Raw genomic sequence first — 27,283 nt, 5'->3', positions numbered from 1 at the left:
TGTGGTGAGCGGGGGCTACTCTTCATTGCAGTGTGTGGGCTTCTCATTGCAGTGGCTTCTTTTGTTGTGGAGCACGGGCTCTAGGGCACACAGGCTTCAGTAGTTGTGTCATGCGGGTTCAGTAGTTCTGGCACACGGGCTTAGTTGCTCCGCGGCATGTGGGAGCTTCCTGGACCAGGGATCGAACCGTGTCCCCTGCATCGGCAGATGGATTCTTAACCACTGCGCCACCAGGGAAGTCCCCAGCTACACTCTTTCAATCGTTGTAAGATTACTGTAAATCATTATAAAATTAAAATTTAATACTCTTTTATGGATTTCCTATCTACTTAGTAGTGCTCAGATTTATTTGGTAAACTTTAAATGTAGGAAATACTGATAGCATTTAGTCAATACAAAGTATTCTAAACCAGTATTTATCTTACCTTGACTCCATAATTGTTTTAAAAATAATTAACTTTTGGGAATATATTTATATTTCTTTTTTTAAATTCCAGTCTTATTTTAAACAAATCGTAAACTGGATCTTTTTTTTCTTGTATAGCCTTTGTTTATTCTGTATTCATAGTGGTAAGTTATATCTCGCTTTAATTAGCTAACAGAATTATAGAAATGTGTTGCATAGCTATAGATGTACATCTCATTTGTCTTTGTCTTTGGTTATTAGCTTGCCTACTTATTTAATGAAGGTTTATTTTCCTAAAGTTTGAAAATGTTGCCTGAGATTCTTTATGAAGTATATTGGATGAAAACTCGTAAAGGCATTATTGTATAAATTCACAAAATGTTTATAGTTGTTTTAAACTTCAGAACTTAACAAAATCTGTCAATTCCTTGCCTCGCCAAAGTCACAAACTGACTTTTTAGTGAATGGTAAGCCATCAATTAAATGTGAAAAATATATTTGGTAATAAATAGATGTGTTAAATTGTAGTGAAGTTTTGTTTTTGTATCTATAATTAAATTTCTTTCAGGGGTTTTGTGGTTACTCTCCTCTTTGGAAAAACAAACTCAGAGAAGTACCTAGAGCAGTGTGAACACTCATTTCTTCCTCCAACATCAACGGGGATTCCTAAGGTAAGAAGGGTAAAGGAATGTGAAACCTTAAAGTCCTGCTGCATGCAGTGATGATAATGTGATCATCTTTATATGGCTTGGCAGATTTTCCTATAATTCACTAATGCTCACTATAAATTTATGAGAGACTATCTGATCAGGCTTATAAAATGCATGTTAGATGTTAAAGGTGAGAATGCAAATTTGAGGAAAAGATAGAAATTTGGGGTCTTTTCCTGCTGTCTTAACTTAGAATTTCAATGCATCATGTGTATGACTTGTGGAAATGTCAATGAATATACTGTTTTGAATGAAATAAATGCATAGGAACCAGAGGGAGGAAAATGGGCACTTTTTCTTTAACTCACTTGAAAAATAGAGCTTGCGATTAGGCTCTGCAGTTTCTATAATTTTCATAACTCAAGTCCAATTTTATATTATCTTTCATATTCCTATTTTTCTATTCTTTTTTTTCAATATCATACTCTAGAAATAAAATTGGAATTGTGTACTAGAAGTAGGCTTCAGATTCTCATTGCCTTCTATTATTATTGTGGGATTAGGGTGGTTTGTCTTGTATGAAGAGAGGCAAATGGTCTGGAGTTGATGCCAGTAACTGAATTTTACAATTATTAACTTATCCGTTATGTGTTAATAAGACTTTCATATTGATAAATAAATACATTTTTTTCAATACATTTTTTCCAATACTTACTGTAACTTTTTTTCCAATACTTACTGTAACTTTGAAAGTTTTAAAGAAACTTACTTCTCTCTGTCTTTAAAACTCCCTTTAGTGTGTATTCTTTGAGTTTGCTCACAGATCTTTCTGAGGAAATGAACCTTTTTTTTTTTTAATTGAGGTATAGTTGACTTACAATGTTGTGTTAATTTCTGCTGTACAGCAAAGTGACTCAGTTATACACATACGTACATTCTTTTTTTAAATATTTTTTTCCGTTATGGTTTATCCCGGGACATTGGATATAGTTCCCTGTGCTATACAGAAGGACCTTGTTGCTTATCCATTCTAAGTGTAGTAGTTTGCATCTACTAACCCCACATTCCCAGTCCACCCCACTCCCTCCTCCGCTCCCTCTTGGCAACCACAAATCTCTTCTCTCTGTCTGTGATTTTCTTTCTGTTTCAGAGATAGGTTCATTTGTGCCATATTTTAGATTGCACATATAAGTGATATCGTATACTATTTGTCTTTCTCTTTCTGATTTACTTCATTTATATAATAAGATAATCTGTAGTTGCATCCATGTTGCTGCAAATGGCATTATTTCATTCTTTTTTATGGGTGAGTAATATTCCATTCTATATATATGTGCCACATCTTCTTTATATATTCATCTGTCGATGGACACTTAGGTTGCTTCCATGTCCTGCCTATTGTAAATAGAGCTGCAGTGAACATTTTGGTACATGACTCTTTTTGAATTATGGTGTTCTCAGGGTATATGCCCAGTAGTGGGATTGCTGGGTCGTATGGTAGTTCTATTTTTAGTTTTTTAAGGAACCTCCATACTGTTCTCCATAGTGGCTGTATCAATTTACATTCCCACGAACAGTGCAAGAGTGTTCCCTTTTCTCCATACCGTCTCCAGCATTTGTTGTTTGTAGATTATCTGACGATGCCCATTCTAAATGGTGTGAGGTGATACCTCACTGTAGTTTTGATTTGCATTTCTCTAATAATTAGTGATGTTGAGCATCTTTTCATGTGCCTACTGGCTATCTGTGTGTCTTCTTTGGAGAAATGTCTGTTTAGGTCTTCTGCCCATTTTTCTATTGGGTTGTTTGTTTTTTTGCCTTTTCTTTTTGAATCATTTCCTAGCTATCCATATTTTCCACTTACTTGAGCAGTACATAGAGAGGATGCAAAATATTTTAAGAATTAAGATCCTAAACAGTAATAAATCATAGTCAAGACTGGTTAAGTCTTTATAATCTGTTTTTTAGTGTATGGTAAAAAAATGGTGATTTTGATTGCTATTTCTAAAATGATTCATATGTATATTTTATGAAAAAATCTTAGAGGTTGCATGTGATAACTCGAGACATATGTTTTTTATATGTATTTTTGCTTTGGTTTGTATTTTTAATTGAAGAGTGTCTTACTACTTTTCACCCGATTTCCAGGTCACTGGTCTTTCTGAAGACTACAGAGAAAAATTCATTTTCTTTAGTTGCTAAAAACCATCCCTAAGTAAAATTAATTAAAAATATATTCATTTGGCAGCTGGTATACTGTTTTGGGCTGGGAGGGAGAAGGAGGAAATAGGGGTGTGTTTAATAAAGGCAATTATTAATTTGACTCACCTGAAACACTAACTTATGATTTTAAAGTTTCATTGAAATGTGGCAATATTATATCTGATATTTTCAATTTCTCACATTCTAAATAATGTTTGCTGATAATTATTTTTGGTGATAATACAAGATTATTTTCTGGATGTCTAGTTTTGTTAATTTGAGAAATAGTGTTTGCTTTATACCCGAGTCTCAAGAAATAAGGTTATTTATTAACTTGAAGATAATGACAGGGAAGTTACAATGAATATTTAGTTAGAAGTAAACTACAGAGACTTTAAATCAAGAAACTATGTAATAGAATGTTATGGTTTCCTTTCAGTGCTTAGAAGAAATGAAACGGGAAGCCAGGACTATAAAGATCGATAGAAGATTGACAGGTGCCAATATAATTGATGAACCTCTCCAGCAAGTGAGTTTCAGTATGTGGTATTTGAATTCCATATGTTGTGTGCTAGGTGCATTTCTTTTGAAAATACTAAGGAATAATTTTTGCTATTTGTGTAATATGCTGGAAATTCATTATAATGCTGTCCTTGGAGTCTGTACATAAAGATGCTGCCTTACTTATGAACTTATTTATAATAAGGTGTTTGCTTAATATGATATTAAAGCCTTTTGGTTGAATTTGCATTTAGAAAAAAATGTTTTTACTGACATCTGATAATGTTTCTAATTATTTTATAGTTAAAATGTTACTCTTCAGCTGATGAACAAGCTTAGTGGTTTGATAAATCAGATGTTTTTCCTACTAGTTTTATTACTTTTTAAAATGGATATTTATGGTTTCATTCAAAAATATTTTAAAAATTAGAATTAAAATTATTCTCCTCCAAAATATTTTTCATCGATTCTTGATTTTGTGATTATTACAAATAATGTATAGTTTAAAATTGTAATACTGTTTTTTAGATGAACCCCTCTTTAGTTTGTCTGATTTACAAAAACATAATACATTAAACTGTATTATTTGCTATTTATTGGCTAGCAGTGCTGTTGGCAGCATCACCGGTATTAGAATTAAGTGAATTGTCATTTTTGTAATTTGATGCAATGAATCTGATGATATTCTCAAAAGAAAACATGTTTCCAAGATTATTAGCGTCTCCTGACATTATTTTGCATCTCATTCCATCAAACTGATTAAAACTTCATTATGTTATAGCATTGGAAATTTATTTTTTCTGCAGGCTTCATCTTTAACTGAAATTGGGTGGGACTTCGCCATAGATAATTCTTTAATCTTTTAAAAAATTTGGGCAGTGGATGAATTGGGCTACCAAAATAATTGAAAAATTTTTGAAATTTATTTTAGTATATTGTTGCTTTTTTAATGAAGGCAGTTATTTACCACTACAATTCAGTATGTAGAGAATAAATATAAATCGCAAATAATCCTTTCAGGTTTTAGTTGCCACTGTTACTTTTTAAATCCTAAAAAATTGTATTTTTTTCCATATTTTTGTTTTAGGTTATCCAATTTTCCTTGAGGGATTATGTCCAGTATTGGTATTATACACTAAGTGATGATGAATCTTTTCTTCTTGAAATTAGGCAGACTCTTCAGAATGCACTCATTCAGTTTGCCACTAGGTAAGGTCACTGCATTGTATTTATGCAGAAAAATTTAAATATTGTTTGTATCAATATGGAAAATAACTTTTAAATGGAAGGAGAAAATTGATTATTACAAGGTAAGTAGAACAGTAGATTATTATTGTGGGATAACTCTTAGATTATAGAACTACAGCCATAAAAACCTTTACTCCTTTACATTTACAGAATGTTTATCTTGACTAATCCCTGTTCTCTTAGTCTGTATGTCCGTTTCTTCCTCAGGGTCCAGTTGTCCAATCATGTGACTATTCAAAGGCTTTCATCCCACTTACTGATAATACTTTATTCCCCTCTTACCCAGGTACTCTTGTTCTGTTTTATTTTGTTTTTAGTTGCATATCACTCCCTTATTATCCTGTTCTGGAAATACGATTTAGTACAGTTATGCTCAAAATGAGTACTGGGCCAAGTGGCAGTGCCAAACAACTGGAACATGATTCAGAAATCTGACACAGGCCTCCGGACTTCTCTGGGGCCAGCAGCCGGGCGACCTGGGGCCCGGGGCCGCGGGCTCAGCCGACTACCACGGGCTCTGTGTAAAACCAGCAGTTTGCAGGTAGCGGCGCCAAGGCACTGGAGGAGGCACAGGAGGATGCGGCCTGGGCGGCCGAGGAGCTGCAGCTGCTGCACGGAGCCGGCATCTGTAAGTGGTTCAACGTGCACATGGGATTCAGCTTCCTGTCCATGACTGCCCGTGCCGGGGTCTCACTTGACCCCCCGGTGGATGTCTTTGTGCACCAGAGTAAGCTGCACATGGAGGGCTTCCGGAGCCTGAAGGAGGGTGAGGCTGTAGAGTTCACCTTTAAGAAGTCTGCCAAGGGCCTGGAATCTATCCGAGTCACCGGCCCTGGTTGGGTGTTCTGTATTGGGAGTGAGAGGCGGCCCAAAGGGAAGAACATGCAGAAACGCAGATCAAAGGGAGACAGGTGCTACAACTGTGGAGGTCTAGACCATCATGCCAAGGAATGCAAACTGCCACCGCAGCCCAAGAAGTGCCACTTCTGCCAGAGAGCATCAACCATATGGTAGCCTCGTGTCCACTGAAGACCCAGCAAGCTCCCAGCTCACAGGGAAAGCCAGCCTAGTTTCGGGAGGAGGAAGAAGAGATCAGTAGCCCTGCCATGCTCCCAGAGGCCCAGAATTTAGCCACAGTGGGTGCGGGCTATCCGTTTGTGATCAGAAAGTTTTGAGGAACAGGCATCAATTGACAGGGTGGAGAAAGTGGGAACAGGGTGGGTAGGGGGCAGCTGGCACTGCCATATATCTCAGGCCGGGGGCCAGAGCGTCACCCCCTCTTCCCTCTTGGTGGGGGGAAGCGGTGAGGCAAAGAAACTCCAATCATGCTCTATCCAAATGCACGTGAGGGCTTTGGGGGGTAATCCTTCCTTCATGCTTTATCTGAGTCTCCACCCCCAGAATCTCCAGCTTTTGAAAGTGGCCTGGATAGGGAAGTTGTTTTACTCTTCAAGAAGGGTATGGAATAATGTTTCCTGTGCCAGAGTGAAAAGATTAAGCATGAGACCAGATTGATGGACCCAACCCACAAGCCACTACATTCTGTGGGAGGAAATATCTCAGGGGTAAGGCAGGCTTTTCCACATCTTGTCTGCTCACAACCTCCTCCTGGGATAGAGTGCTGAGAGAACTGTCCCAAGCAGTGGGTTGTGATGATAGCCAAAAGGCGGGGTGAGGGAACAGCTGCAGACCTGCTGCTTCTACGCTCACTCCCACCCCATTCTGGGCCAATACAATTTTATTTATTTGCTCCCTTGGATGACTGTACCTTGGGTCCCACTTTCTTCAGGATGCCAACGGCACTAGCTATGTGCGAATGACGTATCATGTGCATTTTAACTTTTTTTTTCATAATATAAATATTCTGGTTTTGTATTTTTGTATATTTTAATCTAAGGCCCTCATTCCTGCACTGTTCTCAGGTACGCGAGCAATCTCAGGGATAAGTCGGCAGCAGCTCCGGGTCTGCACAGCAGGAATACTTTTTGTTGCTCTATCACCAGAGAGAACAACTATTTGGAGCGTATAGCCTATTGAACTACCTCATTTTTGCCAATTAGAGCTGGCTTTTCTGCCACAGTGTCCTCTTGAAACCCCTCCGTCTTCAATGTTTCATGGGAGACAAGGTTTTAACTGGGTTGCCCCATGACTTGGTCGCCTTCTCCTGAAAGATTGGAAATTGGTCTGAACAGGAAAAGGTGGTACAGAGAGGTTAGGAGAGGCTAGGCCAGGTAAAAGGTGCAGAGAGGGGAAGCCAAGATTAGGCAGAGGTCATCTGTATGTGTGGTAAAGGATTCCTGTTCCAGACCTCTAATCCCAGGGCATAGGACTTGCTTTATTTACATACCAGGTCCATCCTTCACTGGATTGGGCTAGGCCTAACATACACAACAGGGTGTATTGTTTTTGTAAATACTGTGAGTTGGTAAGGACAGGTTTTAAGAATGATGCCTCTGTACCCATCTTGAGCTGCCCAGGGATGGATATATGAAGCAAGGACAAGATCCTTAATCTTTAACAATTCTGGACTTTTCCTCCTTGGTTTCTAGAGAGACCATCAGTGATGGCTTCTTTGTGGTTCCCAGAGCCAGTGTCCTGCCCTGCTGCAGCAGTAATTAGTGTCATGGTAGCTAAAGGAGAAAAGGGGATTTCGTTTACATGCTGTGAGATCACTGCAAACCTACCTCACTGTGTTGTAACAGGGCAAATGCAGTAGAACGCATTGGGTGATGTGTGTCTGATCCTGGGTTCTTGTCTCCCCCAATGGCTGCCCCCCTCTAGTTATTGTATTTGTCTGGGCTTCATAGGACTTCACCAAGTAGCTGATTTGGTGATTGCTAGGTGGCCTAGTTTGTGTAAATATAATGTGTTGGTCTTCTCCATGTTCTTTTGGGGTTTTATTGTTTGCAAACTTCTTTTTATATTGAGAAAAATAGCCAAAGCATCTTTGACAAAAGATCTGCACCAGCCAAAAAGATCTGAAACATAAACTTGGGGGCCCCTCTTGAAGTGGGAGGTCTTGAACTACACTTTTTTTTGTGTTTCCCTTCCCCTGTTTCCTGTTTCGAACAAGATCTTTTGTCCTAAAAACTGTATTCCTACCCCCCTCTTCTTTCCCCCTTCGTGCCCCCCGCCAAAAATAGTCCATACACTTATACGTTTAATTTGTGGGGTGTCTGTGATTAAATGATTTGTGGAAAAATCCTGAAGAATCCTAAGGACTCACCATCCCTTGTTTTCAGTCTCCTGAGTCGTGACCATTCCTTGATTTGATTGATGCCAAACAGACTGCTGTCTTTGGATGGATTAAAACCTACTTTAATCTCTAATCCTAGGGTAGAGAGGAGCAACGAGGGGGCCTTCCGTGTAGGAAGTGGGGTTGGGAGACCACGAAAGGAAAGATGAATGTATAGCCAAGTCACTCAGGAACTTTTATGCAGGTGCAAGAAACTTATGTCACAGTGGCCACAAAATTGTTTAATAGGAGACGGACGAATGTAACTCCATGTTTACTGCTAAAAACCAAAGCTTTATGTGAAATCTTGAATTTATAGGGAGGGAGGGAGGATAGAAAAGCATGTACCTGTTCTTCATTCCTTCCCCTCATTACTGAACTGCAGGGGACTGAGCCCTCTTGGGCTTTGGCGACCCCATCTGGGCAGTGTTTATTTGTTGGTTGATTTTGCTGTGCCAGGTACTTCCTCTCCCATTTTGCTATCATTTTGTAACACACATGCTGACCCTTTTCCCTTCCCCTTCTTTTCCTTGGGAAAATACAATGAATAAAGACTTATTGGTACCGGGAAAAAAAAAAAAAGAAATCTGACACAGTGAAAGACACGCTTGGACATGATCAAAAGGCATTTTATGGCCATAAAACAATAAGGCGGGGGAGGGGTTCTGAAACATACAACAGGGTGAAGTCCTATACCTTAGGAGTCAGGGAGCTTATCTCATATTGGTGTAAGGAATGGTTTGTTTTCTGTCAGCCACCACTAAAATCCCCAGAAGGTTTTTGTTGCTGTTGGTATTTTTAATATTAATATTTATATATAAATAATATATGAAATATATATAATATGTACAAATATAGGCACAACATATATGTATTTTATATATATATATTTTGTAAAAGTCAATGCAACACTTAAACATTCAGGATTGATCCTAATCTTCTGGAGCGAGTTCCTCTGGTGTAATGGAGGAAATGTTTGTTTGAATCACCATGCAGGTTACATTCATCTTCTACTGGAGTAACTAGAGCCTCCCAGACAGTCACCTGACTACAGAATAGTACAGGATTAGCTTTTGGGAACACAAATAAGCTCTCTTGTTCCTCCTCATTGGTCGTATCTTAGCATGGTTCTTGCCTATCTTCTACTCAAACAGGGCCTTAGTAATAAACAAAGCACTAGCAAAAAGTCCCAGAGTTACTTCCTCTTCACCCTCTTGAATAAGTCTTCCCTTGGCTTGGACTGAGGACCCCTTGCCCCATAGGTGCTGTTCTGACTAGATTGTATGAAGGGAGTGGGAGCAAGAGACAAAATGGCTAAAAGAAAATTGGGAGCCACTGATCCCCATCTGGAGCTACAACTTAAGATGCCCACAGACATGTGCAGAGGAGTGGGATGGGAGGGGGGTGTCCTTGGGAAAGTAGTCTGCTTGCTTGCCTTCACTTCTTGGCCTTGCCCTGGGCAGCCACAGCCTCCATGACTTCACACATGGGCTCTTCATTTCCCAGGAACTCCATGGTCTTGATGGGCTTCAAGTTCTTGTCCAGTTCAAAGACAGTGGGACTACCAGTGGGCAGGTGCAGCTCCACAGTAGCCTCTTCAGAGAGACCCTCCAGAGGGTTGACAGTGCCCTGAAAGCTATTGCCGTGGGCTGTATTGAGTACCCCCTTCCCCTCCTCCATCTGGGGAACTATTTTTTCATTCCAAAAGGGCAGAGCTCTGGCAATAGTGTCCTTCAGATTCTCACAGGAGGGTAGCTGATCTTCAGTGAAGTCTGCATACCTCAGTCTTTATTGATGTTGCTGTAGAAGGGATGTTTGAGCTTCATAGGAGGTGGTAGGACATAGTAGCGTGTCCAAATCTTTACCTGGGTTTCGTCATGCTTGGCAGCAATTTCTGCTTTATTGAAGTCAAGTCCTCACTATTGGCGGCCACACTTGGTCATTGGCATTCAGTGCTGTCCAGAAGATCCAAATCGCTTTCTTCTGCACCGTGGTGAAGCAGATGTCAAACTCATAGCCAGCATCTTGTAGCACCTGCATGCGGTGCTTCACCTCCTCATGCCTCCTGGGCTCATGTTGGCTTTGCTCCAACCACTGAAGCCGTTCTACAGGTTCTGTGTGCTTTTCCTGTGTGGGATCAGCACCACCTTGTAGGTGGCCTGGCGGCGGTTCCTGGTGCAGCATAAACTGGGGCTCACTGAGATTCCAAAGTCACCCCAGATACTCTGTTTTATTCAAGTGCTCTGAAAATAGTTCAGCATAACTGCTCACTTTTGGCACATACCTAACGGAGTCCTCTTAGAGGAAGAAGAAACCAAAGGAGCATAAGTCAGTGGAGAATACGTATTCAGTTTATTTGTTTACTTTCAGAAGAGAAGTGTATTTTAATGAGTTTCCTTTAAGAAACTTTGCTGAGATATACAAAAATTCTCACTTTACAAACACCCCTTACATACTGCCTCCCATATGACAAAATATTTTGGTCTATATCCTTGTGTTTAAACTGCTTGATTTTGGGGAGGGTATTTCATATACAGAAATTATTTATTTTTGAAAGAAAGGATTCTATCTTTGGGCGAATTTGCAATCTTTTTTTTTCTTAAATAAAAGAGTTTGCTACCCAGTACACAGAGTGATTTTCCTATGAGCCTGTGGCCTCAAGGCAGGAGGCTGCATTGCTATGCCAGGAGTACACTCTCAAATCTGAAGGTGTTATTCTCCAGCCAACCCCTCTTCTTCCCTACTTAGGTTCTTGAAATATACTTTTCTACTTTTGAGAGTCTTGGAGAATAGAACTTTGCCCTAGGGCTGTTACTTTGTTTCCATCTCTGTTCACATAGATATTTCTAGCTCATGCTGCCCTGTCGAGACTTTTTCTTCTATAATTCAGTTGACCTTAAGCTTTAGAGTGTGAGGTGAGTTCCTCAGCCTGAGGTCACTGAGGAGACCTACAGTAAATTTCATGGTTTGAATTTTAACCTTACTTAGATAGATTTGAGTTCCTTCTCCCTTATGATTAACAGCAAACATTGTAAAGTAGCCAGCCATAATTAGGAGTGTAGACTTACTGTGGAACACAGAAAATATAATAAAGTATAATCAAAGAAGTCAGAAATTGGATTTTATCTCCTTATTTCATATATGTAACATTATTGTGTGTTAGGTGTTTTTTAAGATCATTCTTCTGAATTGGTCATTCACTGCTTTTTATGGTAACACCATCCTAATGATGTTTTTCCCCCTTTGGAAGAGTGGGAATAAGAAGAGTTCATTATTCTTGTGTCTGACTGCTTAAGAGTATATGAAAATATAAAAAATTTTAGACCTAGAAAGAACTTTGAACTAGTAATTGGAAGACTTGAGTTTGTATCCTGCTCTACCATTTAGCTGTGATACTGTGAGCAAGTATTAAAAATTTTTTGGATCTTGGTTTTTCTCACATGTGAAATAAGCCTAATAAATACCTGCCCAGTACTGCATTCCTCACAGGGTTATTGTCATGATCAAATTCATCTATTCATTCAGCTAATATTTTGTGTCTACTTTGTACCAGCCAGGTGCTGCGGATACAGCAGTGAATAAAGCAGAATCCCTGCTCAGTGGAATGTAATGAAAATAATCCTTGTGAAAATGTTTTCAAAGTTGTGAAGGAATTTAGAAGTTTAAGTTTTTATGCTGTCCAACATCCATAATTTCACGGACAAGGAAGCTAAATTCCAGAAAGATTAAGCGATTAGTCTAGGATTATCTGTTGAGTTGGGGGCAGAGCGAGAATTAGAATCAGATTGTTCTTAATAGTTAGTATTCTTTCCTCCACTCCCTACCAGATATATTATGATCTAGATTATTCATCTTAGTTTCTCCCACCTTTCTTTCATATCATTGCAATGCTTTCCCTGTTTTTGATCTTATAACCACCTTTTCTTTAAAACTTCCTGTCATAAGTTTCCCCCCCTCCCTTCTCTAATATTCTGTGCTTTCAAGCTAAATATTTGGGTGATTACAGGAAGAGCCAGGTTTCTTCCATACTAGACTGATATGAATTTATATCTTTGCTTGTTCATTGGTCTTAAGTTTTGGGGCAAATTAATCAGCCTCTCTTGAGCTTTAGTTTCCTTATTTGTAAAAAGCTGATAATAAGCTACTTTTGAAGCTGATTTCAGGCTAAAAAACAATATGATGTAAAACCTGTAGCATACAGTAAAGCTCAGTTGTTTGTGTCTTTTCTGTGAATGACTTTATTTTTGTCCTTCATTGGCTTTTTCTGTTACTACTAAAATGTATGTCTTCACAGAGGCTCCTTGACTATTTCCAATGTGAATATCAAGAAAATTAAGTCTGGTTATAATCACTCAAATACTTTAAAAATTCTTATTCTTGTCTGCTGTGCACTGTGAAGCATAAGTTATCACTTCTCTCCTTCAAATTACAATCTTACATAGGGTTCTTAACCAACAGCCCATGAAGCCCTGAAGATGTATGCAAAATTGTCTGTGTTTTTTTTCCTATTGAGTGATTCTATAGATTTTATTTTCAAAAATGGCCTATGAACCCAAAAAAGATTTAGAACCACCAAATTCTAGTGTTCATATTTATTCATCAGCTTGGGGAAACAATTACAGAATATCAACATAAAACAAAATACTCATTTTGAGATATAACAGGAAGAAAAGGATATACTTAGAGTGTGAAGTTCTGGTTTTGAGCTTTAGCTCTATTATTTATTAAGCTCTATGGCCTTGAATGGGTAAAAAACATAAATTCTTTGAGTCTAATGATAACCTATGTCTGCTTATCAGGTTGTTAGGATTAAATGACATCGCATGTGAGGGAGTACTTTGTAATGATAACACCTCATACTAACATTAGTACCTGTTATTCTAGTAACAGTTTAGGGAAGGAAACCTTCCCATAGCACTTGAGTTCTCTGTGGAACCTGGGCATAAATTAGGCTGGAGCTTTAGCGGATGAATCTGTGATAACCCATGTATTTTTATTCTCTCTTCAAATAAGATAGTATGATATAGGATAGAAAGTCCTGGGAGATTTGTATTATAATTCTCCCTGTACTATTAAGTTACAGTGTACTTAAAAGAAAATCTTTTGGCTCAGCGGCCACGGCTCACGGGCCCAGCCGCTCCGCGGCATGTTGGATCCTCCCGGACCGGGGCACGAACCCGTGTCCCCTGCATCGGCAGGCGGACTCTCAACCACTGCGCCACCACGGAAGCCCAAAAGAAAATTTCTTAACAGCTCTGTACAGCAGTGATGCTGAACTTGTAGCACACTCTGAGCAGGCTCAGCGGCCACGGCTCACGGGCCCAGCCGCTCCGCGGCATGTTGGATCCTCCCGGACCGGGGCACGAACCCGTGTCCCCTGCATCGGCAGGCGGACTCTCAACCACTGCGCCACCACGGAAGCCCAAAAGAAAATTTCTTAACAGCAGTGATGCTGAACTTGTAGCACACTCTGAGTTGTGAGGGGCAAACGAGATGATGTGCATGAAATATTTCATAAAGTGTTTGTCAACCAATAAATGACTTTTTTTTTTTTTTTTTTTTGCGGTATGCGGGCCTCTCAGTGCTGCGGCCTCTCCCGTAGCGGAGCACAGGCTCCGGACGCGCAGGCTCAGCGGCCATGGCTCACGGGCCCAGCCGCTCCGTGGCATGTGGGATCTTCCCGGACCGGGGCACGAACCCGCGTCCCCTGCATCGGCAGGCGGACTCTCAACCACTGCGCCACCAGGGAAGCCCAATAAATGACTCTTTGAGCAAGTTATTTGGGTTTCTGTGCCTAATTCTCTGCCTCAGTAAAATGTGGTAATTTTCTCATAGGATTGTTGTAATGATTATATGGGGGAAAAGTGCATGTATAACATCATAGGATCTGGCACATAGTATGTGTTCAGTGAATGTTAACTTCTTTGTTTTTATTGTTGTTTTTGTTATTTGTTGCATTCCTAGGATATATACACAGATCCTTTGACCTTGTCTTCTTAGCTCTATTTTTTTTTTTTTTGAGGTGGAAGGGAAAGGGAGACAAAATTAAAGCACATGAAATGGAGAGAAATAAAGTGGTGATTTGTGTGGCATTTAGAGGATTTCATCTAGAGATAGAATGGACCAGAGTCACTGATCAAGACCTCATGTGGATTGAGGCCAAAACTGGACTTCAAGAATGGGTGTATTGAGATGGAGAGGGAGGGATAAAGGACATGTTAGGCAAAAGGAATAATCTGAGCACAGTTCTCAGAAGGGGGATAAGGTTGTGTGTGAGGAGGTACTACAAGTGAACAAGGAACCTTGTTGTTCTCAAAAGTGAAATGTGGTTACTAAGTCTACACATCTGTTCCCCTGAACCCTAGGATTAGTGGAAAGGAGATATATTCTAATGCTACTGTGTTCCTTCCTGAAGGGTTTTCCCATGGTGTAAGGACATAGGAAATGTCGGTTCTGAGATTCAGTGGTTCTGATGCTGGTGGGATCACTGTTCCTGGAATGACAGGAGGTTTTGCTACTGAACTCACGTCCCACTGCTCGCTGCTTGAGAGACAAATTTTGGTTGGAAAGGAAAGGTTGTTTTATTCAGGAGGCTGGCAACCTGGGGAGAAAGTGGACTCATGTCTGGAAACCAACTCCCCATTGCTGATCGGTGGCAAGAGTTTTTAAAAAGGAGTTTCAGGGGTGTAGAGGCAGATGGGGGGGGCTTTGTGCAGAGCAGCATAGTGAGCTCTGATAGTCATCTTGAAATTGGTCATGAGGTGGTCTGATTAGCATCATCTTGATTGCTTTAAGTACAGTGAATCTTCAGTTCCAGGGTCAGTTTGTTCCCATTTCCTTGAGGTGAGTTCTTAGAATTGTGTAAGATGGAGCAGCTTATGTCATGGCTACAGTCTGGTCATCAAGTAGTTAACTTTTTCCACCTGGTGAGGGTTTTAATATTTGTAAAACAGCTCACAGGATATGGCTCAATATTATCTGTAGCCCTTGAGGAGGAACTAAAGGTCCTTGACTTTGTTTAAGGACTGAACTATTATTATTTTGTCCTGTTTGACTATTTTCCTTTGTTTCTGTATTTTCTCATTTCTTTGATTAAATTTATTCTTTGCCTGAAGTTTTTCTACAGACAAGAGGCAGGTGGAAGACATGGTGGTGGTGGTGGGGGGATCTGTCTAGGGAAGGTCCCAAGGGTCCTGCGTTATTTTAGTTTGTTTTGAAAGGTTTCCATTTTTCTCACTCCCTTTTGCCATAGAAATAGAAATCGTATGTTCCTAGACTTGTCCAAAAGGCAAGTACAATAATGGACAGTAATGGACATTTGCAACAGTGAAGTTTTATACTCTTGTCATTTTATATTCTTTGCCATTTGAAAACTTAGCTCAAAAGAGATGTTAATCAGAAAGATGCAAAAAGAATTAGGAACCATCTAAATATTTAAAAGGGGAGAAAAAGTTAAAGTTTTTATATCTATAGAATAGACCAGGGGTGGTTAACTGTATATTTTTATAATTCATATACTGTACAGTTCACCCACTTAAAGTCATTGGCTTTCAGTATATTCACAGAATTGTGCAGCCTTCATCACAGTTAATTTAAGAACTTTTTAAAAAAAATAAATTTATTTAATTAATTTATTTTTGGCTGTGTTGGGTCTTCGTTGCTGGGCGTGGGCTTTCTCTAGTTGCAGCGAGCTGGGGCTACTCTTCCTTGCAGCGTGCAGTGGCGTCTTTTGCTGCAGAGCATGGGCTCTAGGCGTGGCGGACTTCAGTAGTTGCAGCACGTGGGCTCAGTAGTTGTGGCTTGTGGGCTCTAGAGCACAGGCTCAGTAGTTGCAGCTCATGGGCTTAGTTGCTCTGTGCCATGTGGGATCTTCCTGGACCAGGGATCGAACCCGTGTCCCCTGCATTGGCAGGTGGATCCTCAACCACTGCGCCACCAAGGAAGCCCTAAGAACATTTTAATGACCCCACGAGGGGACCTGATATCCGCTATCAGTCTCTCCCCATATCCCCCACAAAGCTTCTAGCTCTGGGCAGTCAATTATATACTTTTTCTCTCTATGCATTTGGACATTTTACATGAATGAAATAATACAATATGTGGTCTTTAGTGACTGGCTTCTTAGTGTAATGTTTTCAAGGTTCATCCTTGTTGTAGCATATATTATTACTTACTGCTTCTTATTGCTGAATAATTTTCCATTGTATGGATATACCACATTTTGTTTACCCATTCATCAGTTGGCAGACAGTAGGGTTGCGTCTATCTTTTGGATTTTATAAAGAATGCTACTATGAGCACTCATGTACATGTTTTTGTGTGGACTTAATGTTCTCATTTCTTTTAGATGTACACCTAGGAGTAGAGTTTCTGGTCATATGGTAACTGTTTAACCTTTTGAGGAACTGCAAACTTTTTAAAAGTGGCTACACATTACCACCAACAATGTATGAGGGTTCCAATTTTTCCACATCCTTGCCTGTACTTGTTATTGTCTGTCTTTTTGATTATAGCCATCCTAGTGGGTGTGAAGCAGTATTTCATGATGGTTTTGATTTGCATTTCCTTGATAGCTAACGATGTCGAGCATCTTTTCATGTGCAAATTAGTCATTTGTATGTAGAGAATGTCTGTCAGATCTTTTCCCTATTTTAAAATTAGGTTATTTGTCATTTTATTATTGAGTGTACTGTACTGCTGCCTGGTTTTGTAAGTACAGTTTTATTGGACAGTCTGCTCATTTGTTTGCATTTTGTCAATGGCTGCTTTTGTGCTACAGTGGCAGAGTTGACTGAGATGATGTGGCCTGCAAAGCCTAAAATAGTTGCTAACTGGCTCTTTTAGAGAAAGAGTTTGCTGACCCCTGGAATACATAGATTTGCATAGTTAAAATATTAAGAAGTAGTATTAACGAAGTAGGAAATACATTAGAATAAAAAGCAGACAAAGTAGTGTCCACTGTATGATTTTAGCTGTGTAAAAATTCTAAGTATGTGAGCATAGCAAAGAGACTAAAAGAAAAAACACTAAAATATTAACAGTGATCTTTGGATTGTGGATTTAAGGCTAATTTATAGCTGATACAGAAAATCTAAAGAAGGAAATTACATTTTACAAAACGGGCATATATTATTCTTATAGCCCAAGACAGAAACATTTGGTGCTCAGCAATAAAAATATCTAGGATGACTTTGCAACCAAATTCATTTTCCTGTTTCCCTGTTTTTTATATTCTTGCGAACACATAAATAAAAGAAACTGTTTTTCAACTGTAGATGACATGTTTTGTATAGGTAGCCACTGAATCTTTATTTCCTTGGGAAGTTATCTTGAAACTAATACTTAAATATAGTGTTTTGTACATGATAAGGTAGTGAATACTCAATAAATTTTTGTTAATCGAGTTTCCATTTATGACTTCCTTGGTAATTTTTTTCCCACAAAATTTAATATATTTCACTGTTGGGTCTAGGAATTTTTCATATATCAGGTAAATTTTACTGAAAACCTTATTTATTAAAATACTTAATAGCATGAATTTAATTTTTAATACTTAGCATTATACTTAAGAATATTCACACTTAGCCCCAGGTTATTTTTTTTTTCTTTTCCTGTAGCTTGATTAAGGCTTCCATCTCTGTGTTCTTTATACTCAACCCCTAAAATAGGTGAGCGTGCTTCATGTGTGTTCCTCTATCTAAGTTTTTCTTTATATTTGAAGATCCAAGTTCTTTAAAAGTTATGCATCCTTGACCTCTTTGAAGCATTGAGGCACAGGATGTAGAACTGGATGGATTTCTTAGGTGGAGTTATAGTTCACTAAATACCATTTCCTTTACTATGGTTATATAAAACTGCATGCCTAAATTTTTCTCCATTTCTACCAATTTGTTTATAACGTTTATGAGACAGAAGGTTTTGTGTTGTTAAGGTATAGCAGAGAAAACACCAAATTGAAAGTTAGGAACCCTGGGGTTTTTTTTGTTTGTTTTTTGTTTTTGTTTTTTTTTAAACAAAGCCTTGATCTTAATAACTATATAATCTAGAATAAGTATTTTAAGTTTTGGTTCTGTAATTATAGGGGTTTGTGGTAATTATTTCAGATCTCTTTCAGTTCTAAAAGACTGAGATTCCCTAGTTTGGTTGGTACTAATCTTGATTTGTTTGTTCTCACTCATACTTGTCTTCAAAACACTCACTCACATTCTCTATCACACCCCACATTTTGAATACCATTGGGGAGTTATTTTTTTAGTGTGTGGGGTTGCTAATTAGATTTAATTTAGTTTGGGATTAAAGTACTCCTCTAGTCTATTGTTTTACTGATAGGAGATCTTAGAGTAGGGTGATGATAAACTTTATTTAAACCTTTTATTGTATTTCTGCATGGTCAGAAAGCATACAAGACTTAAACGTGAAAGATATTTACTAGACCAGTCTTTTCTCTGTAGTTAAAAGTCTTGTATCAGTGAAACTTTAAAAATTTTTATTTGATTATCCAAACTAGTACTATTCTGTACTGAATACTGAAAACAATAAATTTGTAGTTTTATAAGTCGACTACTTTAAGTTTTGTGAAGTGTAAATACTCCCACCATGGTTGATTTTAAGCTGTCAGTATGAAGTCACTGAATGTGGAGTTAGGAGAGAGATGTGCACATTTGGCTCTCCCACTTCAGCATACAACAGTGCAGCCAAGGGAGGGGAGCAGACAGATTAGTAACCATGAAGTAATGAAATTTGTTACCTCATGTGGTTGCTAATTTAGCTGCCATGAAAGAGTAATTCTCCATATATTTTTAAGGATTATGGTAGAGAGTAATAGTACATTTAATATAAGTTCAGTTTCATTATTTTATACTCAATCCTTATAACTACATCCTTAAAGTAGATTTTAAAAGGGAAACAAAGGTGCTCTAGGGAGGTGGTTATGGTAACGTGAAGTGTTTATAATATGAGCAAATTGAGACTGGAAGAAGGGGAAATCTTTTAATAGATTTAGGAGCAAGTTTACAATTCTGTGCTTTTAAAATATTGCTCAAATTCAATTTTAGGCTGAAGCTTTTAACGCTAACAACGTACTCCCTCAAGGACTCTTGAAGGATGGAAACATGTAAAGGTTTATGTATTTTAAAGAGTATATCCTTTATAATAGTGAAGTCTGAGGGGGAAATTACTGTCTGATTCCGTGACTCAAGGAAGGAATTTTTTCTTTCACAGATAGGACACCCACTTTCAGCAAAAGATGTCTGAGTCAGTGATCTAAAAATCCTCTAGTGGAATAAAACTTCACAAAATGTCTTCAAAGATGCTTGTCAAAATCTACCCAGAAAAGCTAGGAATCATTAGTATAGGAATTTTACTATACCAATGATTTTTTTTAAATGTCTGAATTTTATAATTAGAAGGTAAAAGACCTCATATAGGAGATTAATACATATTATAATTTTATGCAGTTGGTTATTATATCACCCTTATTGATTAATACACATTTAAAAAGTCTTTATGCGTGTGTGTATGTATATATATACACATACATACATATACGTACATACATACTATGCAGTATACAGTATACTGTGTCATTCTTTTTTTATTAAATTAAATTAATTAATTAGTTTATTTATTGGCCTCGCCACACGGCACGTGGGATCTTTAGTTCCCCAACCAGGGATCGAACCCATGCCCGCTGCATTGGAAGTGTGGAGTCTTAACCACTGGACCACCAGGAGGTCCCTACTGTGTCATTCTCATTGTTTTAAAATAAGGTCTTAGTAGTCATTTCTGTGAAAAAATAATATAGCATCAGGAACATAACATTTATTATAGGGTTGTTTCTGTGGGAAAATCAGTTTTTACTTTTATCATTTTGACATAAAGGGCCTTTTCCAGGGCAGTATTCTGCCCAGTGTGTGAAGATTGCCTCTACTGCCAGATGGTCACCCACTTCTTTAGTTAGGCAGGTCTACATGATGACTCTTGCAAAGGCCATGCTCTTTTCCCTCTTTTGTCTGTTCCTATATCCTTCTTTACCCCATTTAAATACTAGTCATTCATCAAAATATTTTTATAGTGTGGTCTCTTTAATTAATCCCTTTTGACTTATGACATAGCACTTAACTAACTTCTCCTTATTTTTGTGTGTGGTTATCATCAAAAAAAATTATAAGCTATTTTTGGAATGGTACCAATTCTGTACTTCTGTAATAGAAATTCTCTTTAGTTAGCCAGTTACTCTCCATTCCCTTTGTAAGACATACTGACTCATGCCCTTAGCATTAAAGCTAGGCTAATAGACTACATTCTAGTACTTCTGTCCACTTCTGTCCCTACCTTTTGACTTTTAAACTTATCAGAAGTTAGTTGTTGATTCCTGGACGCAGAAAGTCTGATATAATTGTTTTGTGGTTTGAGCTGAGCATGGATGCTTTAGAGGAGGAAGACAATTGAGTGTGTTAAAAAAGGAAATTGTATTTGTTTCTGAACCTGTGTACCCCGCTTATACTTTTTATTATAATCATATAATTTAATTTTCTTCTACATAGATTGAAGAATATGAGTATGACAGGGTAGTTCCTATGAAAACGAGGTCACTTGCTTTGGAATTTACTCAGTTAGTTGCTAAATAGATCACAGTAGAATTAGGTGTGTAAAAGACAGCTATAAAATGTTGGTGAAAAGCCTTGAAAGACTCTTACTCTGCATTTGGATTTGTTCACAGATGTTGTTAGTTGTTATGCCATTTAAAAGAAACTGGAAACCATAACTTCCTCAATGTGAGAATGGTTTATTCAAGACAAAGGCCACATTAATAACACTTAGCAAAACATTAATCAAAAGGTCTTATCTTAGTCTTACACTGAAAGATTTATATGATTTAAGTTAAAATGAAATACATTCGTGATTCCTTCTTTTGATCAAATATTTCGATTTACTTACCAGTTACCACTTTTCCATGTACTGTGTTCCTGTGTGTGTGTGTGTGTGTGTGTGTGTGTGTGTGTGTATGTGTGTATGTGTTGGGATGGGTATGTAGTTAATCATAGATTCTTAAAGCTGTAAGTGTCCTAGAGAAAAACCATGGGAGGTGACATGACTTGCTGAATTTCACAACTAATGAAATGCTGTATCTTTTACTTGAATCAAGGACATGTATTCAGTCCAGTTCAGTCTTAGTTGATTTTGATGTGTTTTTTGTGTTACTGATGATGAGCTGTATACTGCTTAGAATAGATGGCCCCAGTGAAGCAATTTATGTAATCTCTGTCTCAGCCCACATATTTGGGACATTCATTGCCTTTTTTTGGCATTAGCATTAAGTAGCTTTGGGGTTTAGAGACGCAAAAAAAACTCTCAATATACGTCATATTTCAGAACTTTAAGGAGTAAAGAAGCAGTTGCTGTATGTGGTTCATGTGGCCATTCTCCAAGCACCTATTAACAGTGCTCTGACCCTGAAAGAGAAATCAATAAATCAGTATGTATCAAGTGCCTCCAGTGTTTAACATATTATTTAGCCATTGGGGAACACCACTAGTGAATAAAACATAGTGGAATAAAACAGACAAAATCCCTGACTTCCTGAGATTTTTATCTCAGCAGTTGAATTATTTAACTGCAGGTTGTAAGTGCTATAAAAAGTGAAAAATGTGCTGCCATGAGAATATGTAACTAGAGATCCAGACCTAGTCTGAAGGAATAAAGCAAAGGGTGAGGGTCAACAAAGAGTGCTGTGTGGAATTGACATTTTAGATGAACTCTAAAGTATAAGTGAGAATTGTCAAAGGAATATGGGGGAGAGAAGGTAAACTTATGGAGAGTGGACAGGGTGAGCAAACTTGGCAGAGGGAATAGTCTGTCCGGAGGCATTGAGGTAAACACAGAACAGAAAAGGAAGGACAGTGGAAGAAATGATGAGCAAGTAAGCAGGGCCCCAGCTATGCATGATTGGAGAGTCATTAAAGGGTTTTTACAGCTCTTGTTTTGTATTATCGTATTTGTATTTTTAAAAAGATCACTCTGGCTGCTGTATGGAAAATAGAATGGAGGGTAGATTAGAGTGGACGTGGGAGATCAATTAAAAGGCCAGGAATAAGATGATGGTGTTAGAGATGAAGACAAGGCATGCCAAATATATCAGAGAGCTACACTTGGTAGTTTGACTTTTCCTTTTGTTCTTTAATTAAGACTTCATTGCTTATTTGCATTCCTTGTTAACCTTCGTAATTCTTACAAGCATTCTATCAAGAAATATAAGCTTCAAGGGCCTAATATAAATTGTATATTCTCAGGGTAGGGTTGAATATATCCCTTATTCTCTTGGTCATATAGTAAGTATGCTCTCATTTTTAAATTCAAGAAGTGAAAGCCTCTAAGTAATAATAAAATCAAAGTGTAGATAATAGGATTCATTGTGTAGTAATCCAGCTGTTTTTACTAGGAGTCATGTGGGGGAATATTTTAAACAAAGTGAAAAAGAGCCTTGACTGTAGGCCTAACTTAAGAATAAATAATATTAAGAGCTCTAATAGAAAGCTACCTGTGGATCAATAGAAGGAAGTGTGGCTTTCAAATTTTAAGACAAATACTACTAGAAATTGTTAGTAGATATTTTCCTGATTATATAAATGGGAAGTCATGTACTACTGTTGTTCTCATCTTTCTAACCTAGAACAGTTCCTTTGAGTTGAGATTTACAATAGATTTGCATGTATTCAGGGTAAAAGAGTCAAGCAGAGGGAAAATGATGACCTTGGATAGAGAATATGAAATACTGTGTTCCCTGTTTTCCCCACCCTCAATATATTTGTATATTGAAAGTAGAAATCTGTATTTAGTACTTAAAATAATTTTCATATATTTGCATTACTTGTTAACTTTCAGTCATTTTAAATGTCATTACATCCTTCATAATGAATTGAGATAGGTTTTAAAATGCTTTCTAAAATTAATAAATTTTGTTTTGTTTGAAAATTTCAGTAAATTATTTAAATAGCACTGTACCATGAAACAGAACATATGTAATTTGAAAGATTATGTATTCTGCTTTCTTCTAAATTTGTTAGAATGAACCTTTTATGGATTAAATGAACTAATGGCCTATACCAAGTAAATTTTGTTCTTATAAAATTTTCAGGTTTGGATGATTTTGTACAAATATTCATGTAAAGAGTTTTTCAGAGGTGCTTACACAGATTGTGCTTTTCTTTTTAAAATAAGGACAAAAAGAGACTCTACAGACCTCTAGGTTTAAGTTTTTATTTTAGGTTTTATGTTGAGACTGAGTATTGTTACCAAGTTTAGTGTATGCTTATATACATGGCTCTTACATTCTAAGTAATGGTAACCCCTCCTCAGATCCCAGAGCTCAGGTTACATTTATTTTTGTTAAATTGTTTGTATTCATGTACTTATAATTTACTCTTTCTTTCCATGTATATAGCAAAATCATAATTGTGCATTAAAAATTATGAGTGTTAATAATTTATGTTTTTGTTTGAAAATAGCCATCTGTTATATTCCTCAGTGCCATTACCTCATTTAAAAGTTTTTTCTCAAAAGACAGTAATCAAGTCAACTTATTCACTAGCTTCTTTATTATACATATATGGTGAATTAGCATAATGAATTATGGTAACTTTTTTTTGCTCCCCCATTGTCTAGCATCTTCATGGGTAGCCTCTTTATCTTCTATTTGGTATGTTCCTAAAGGGGTGAATTAATTTTAGTGCTAACTTAAGGAAAACAGCATTGAATAACATGTTTATTTAAAAATATCACTTAATGCAAAGAGATGTATAATCTGGTTTTATCTGTTGTACTTGTTATCTGTTTCACTGGTTTATAAATTAGCGATGTTTGTTGAGGTCTGTTGCTTTTGAGATAAGAGTACTAGGTAACTTAATAAACTTAGTAATCACCTTTTTCATGGGTAAGGGTGGTATTTTACATTACTCTTTAAACCATTCCCATGTGACTATAGTTATTTCAAATAGTTAAGTTTTTAAGTGTTTGTATATGCAAACAGAAACCAGTCAGGCTCATACCAAAGGTATTTGGTTCAAAACTTGGACCGTATAACTAAAAGGAAGAATGTGGAGAATTCAGAAGGGTTTCAGAAGGAACCAAGAAATATCTCAACTGCTCTTTTAAAAGCAAGGAAAAACATTCTGAATTTCTAACATATTGTTTTGTCTGGGATGAGAAATTGCATAATATACCTGTTGTCTTTTCTCTTATTTATTTTAAGCATTTAGATAGTACTTTTAAGCTTTGGCACATAAAATACTTCAAAGAATATTGTTCGAGGGTTTAAGTAGATTTGATAAACTGGGTCTTTTGAAAGGGAATGCTAAGGTGTAATAGTGGTTAAATGAGTAAAATCTCAGTATAAATAAATTCAGTCTCTTTGATAATCATGTCTTTCAGTAGTCATTAAATAAACTTATTTTTTGATTAAAAAAAGCATTTATATAATGCTTTTATGTCATGTGTTTTTTGTAAGGTCAAAAGAAATAGACTGGCAACCTTATTTTACTACACGCATTGTAGATGATTTTGGCACACACCTACGAGTATTCAGAAAGGCTCAACAGAAGATAACAGAGAAAGATGATCAAGTGAAAGGTAATATCTTTATCCCCTTTGAAAATTAGGATTTTTAAATCTGTTTTTCGTTATTATTCTGTATGTCTTGAATTGTTCCTTCTTTGTCCAGGTACAGCAGAAGATCTTGTAGATACCTTCTTTGAAGTTGAAGTTGAAATGGAGAAGGACGTTTGCCGTGACCTAGTGTGCACATCTCCCAAAGATGAAGAAGGTTTTCTTTTCAGTTTAACTTTTTTGAGAACAGTAACTGTTCACATTGGTTGGAGACAAGTTAGCAGAATCAGTGAACAAATTTAAGTGTAAAATCTAAGAGTGAAATTATTCTTACAGGACAGGCAGCATAGTAAAGACACTGCTACTATTCACTTTATTGTATTTTTTAACTCTTAACAGTAGTTTCTAGATTCTTTTTTCTTTTTTAAAGGTCATCTTTAAAATTTAAAGATGGCAATTAAAGAGTACCTCTTTAGTCATCTTTTCAGCAAACTGAAACATTATATAATTATAAATTTACTTTTTTTGATCTATAGTAATTTATCTTCCCCTTGAATTTATTATTTCTATTTCAAGAGTACACCTGTTACCCTAAATATTTCCTAAGAGAATGATTATAATATTTCAAATGAAATTTATAGAGTTGAATGTACTTTTCTTTTTGAGAGGTTAGACCCGATAAGCTTTAGCTGAGGATGTTGTCTTTTCCTAGTTTTACAACAACTAGGAGTCTGTGCTACTTGGCACATTTTTTTGATTAGCTGTTCATTGCATTGACCAAAAAGTTCGTTCTGACGCTATAATTATATTCCTGGGAAGTGTCAGCATATGAACAATTCAGAAACGCATTTCTGGTTGTGGAAATTGTTTTCTTAGATTTTTAAAAATGTGCTCAGCTTTTTTATTTCTTTGCCTTCCTTTCCGCTTTTTCCCTTTTTCCTTCTTTCCTTTTTATATTTATTGTGCAATTCAGTTCTTAACTGCTACTTCATTAGCACTAATATGAAATAACTAAATGTAAGAAATAGATATAATAATGTACAGTCCTTTTATGTAAATCAAGCCCTCCTCAATCAGTAAAATATTGGGTTGGCCAAAATGTTCGTTCAGGTTTTTCCATAATGTTACAGAAAAACCCAAACGAACATTTTGGCCAACCCAATAGAAGCGCATACTCTTCTTGTTATTACCTGCCAATATAGGGGAAGTTCTTTCCTGAAAAAATAGTTACAAGTGTATTTTTAAATGTGCACATAACTTTTAAGTATGCAAAGATGTGTGGTAGAAGTGTAGAATACATGGTACAGCTAAAACTTTTTGGGGAAAACACTTTTGTAATTGAAGTTTCTCAGCAATTCACAATGTGGGATAGAATTGGGCAGAATAAAAAATATGTATTAGTTTGATTAATGAATAGTTGCTATTTGGAGAACAATAAAGGAATTTTTAGTGAATACTGATTACTAAGGTAATAAGCTGGTATAATCAGGCAACTGCTTATTTCTACCTTTATTTGTGTTTTATATCAAGAGTAGGTGGAGACTTCGTATTTTTTAATGTTGTTATAGCTACTTCTTTTATTTCTAGGATTCCTAAGGGATTTGTGTGAGGTCTTATTATATTTATTGCTACCTCCTGGAGATTTCCAGAACAAGATCATGCGATACTTTGTCAGGGTAAGCTTAAGCTTATACAAAATACATGGCTGTAAAGAAACTTAGAGTAGTAATTATTAAAATTTTTGTCCCAGGACCCTGTTACGCTCTTAAAAATTATCGAGGACCCCAAAGAGCTTCTGTTTATGTGGGCTTTATCTATCAATATTTATTGTATTGTAAATTAAAACTAAGAAATTTTGGAACACAGAAATACACAAGCCCACATTCCATTAATGGTATCATCACACCGTCATGTTCCTTTTTGAAAATATCACTGTATGCTTGTCTCCCCCTACACCCCAGAGGTTCCTGGACAACACCTTGAAAACTGCCTGAGTTAGAGTTAGATACTTGGATTTTTGATTATAACAAAGATATGTTTTAAATTTTCTTTAATATAGCTTCACCTATAAATTAAATTAGGCCGACCAAAGTAACACTTCTGGATAGACTCTTTCAGAAAAACCTGGGTAGCTGAGATTCTACTTCTTGTCATTGGAAAATAAGTTAGTCAGATGAGAACAGTAGTCTTGGACTCATTTATTCCCTGGGTATAAACCTTTGGAGTAAAATTCTTTGTACACATGTAAAGGAATAACATTTTGGCTTTGGCTACTGGTTGTGATTGAGAAATGCTAGCTATTGCTAACATTAGCCCTTACCCTGGCTGAACGGGTAAAATTGAAGTTTCTGATTTTTCTAAAAATGAAAGCTTATGATCTCTTTAGTCTACCATTCTGCAGAACAGATACACCAATTCCTAAGGTGTCTGTTGTTATTT

General features: G+C 37.1%; 1 protein-coding gene and 2 pseudogenes across 3 annotated transcripts in view; 2 read left to right on the top strand and 1 right to left on the bottom strand.

The window, feature by feature from the left end:
- Positions 1-27,283, top strand: part of SNX13 (sorting nexin 13) — a 155,149-nt gene that overhangs the window by 46,426 nt on the left and 81,440 nt on the right. For 2 of the 3 annotated variants that reach the window (XM_024127474.3, XM_024127470.2), the window contains 6 exons: positions 975-1,077; positions 3,698-3,787; positions 4,847-4,968; positions 24,747-24,868; positions 24,960-25,061; positions 26,432-26,520. In XM_024127474.3, coding sequence (XP_023983242.2) covers positions 975-1,077; positions 3,698-3,787; positions 4,847-4,968; positions 24,747-24,868; positions 24,960-25,061; positions 26,432-26,520 — 628 coding nt within the window. Of the gene's footprint in view, positions 1-974; positions 1,078-3,697; positions 3,788-4,846; positions 4,974-20,139; positions 20,202-24,746; positions 24,869-24,959; positions 25,062-26,431; positions 26,521-27,283 lie in introns of those variants that run through there. The other variant, XM_024127480.2, reaches the window with a different exon arrangement.
- LOC102986301 (protein lin-28 homolog A-like) lies at positions 5,196-6,182 on the top strand (annotated as a pseudogene).
- On the bottom strand, positions 9,680-20,110 carry LOC102986026 (phosphoglycerate mutase 1-like; annotated as a pseudogene).

Source organism: Physeter macrocephalus, chromosome 5 (assembly GCF_002837175.3).
Source record: "Physeter macrocephalus isolate SW-GA chromosome 5, ASM283717v5, whole genome shotgun sequence".
Lineage (NCBI taxonomy): Eukaryota > Metazoa > Chordata > Mammalia > Artiodactyla > Physeteridae > Physeter > Physeter macrocephalus.
This window is presented reverse-complemented; position numbering and strand designations above follow the sequence as displayed.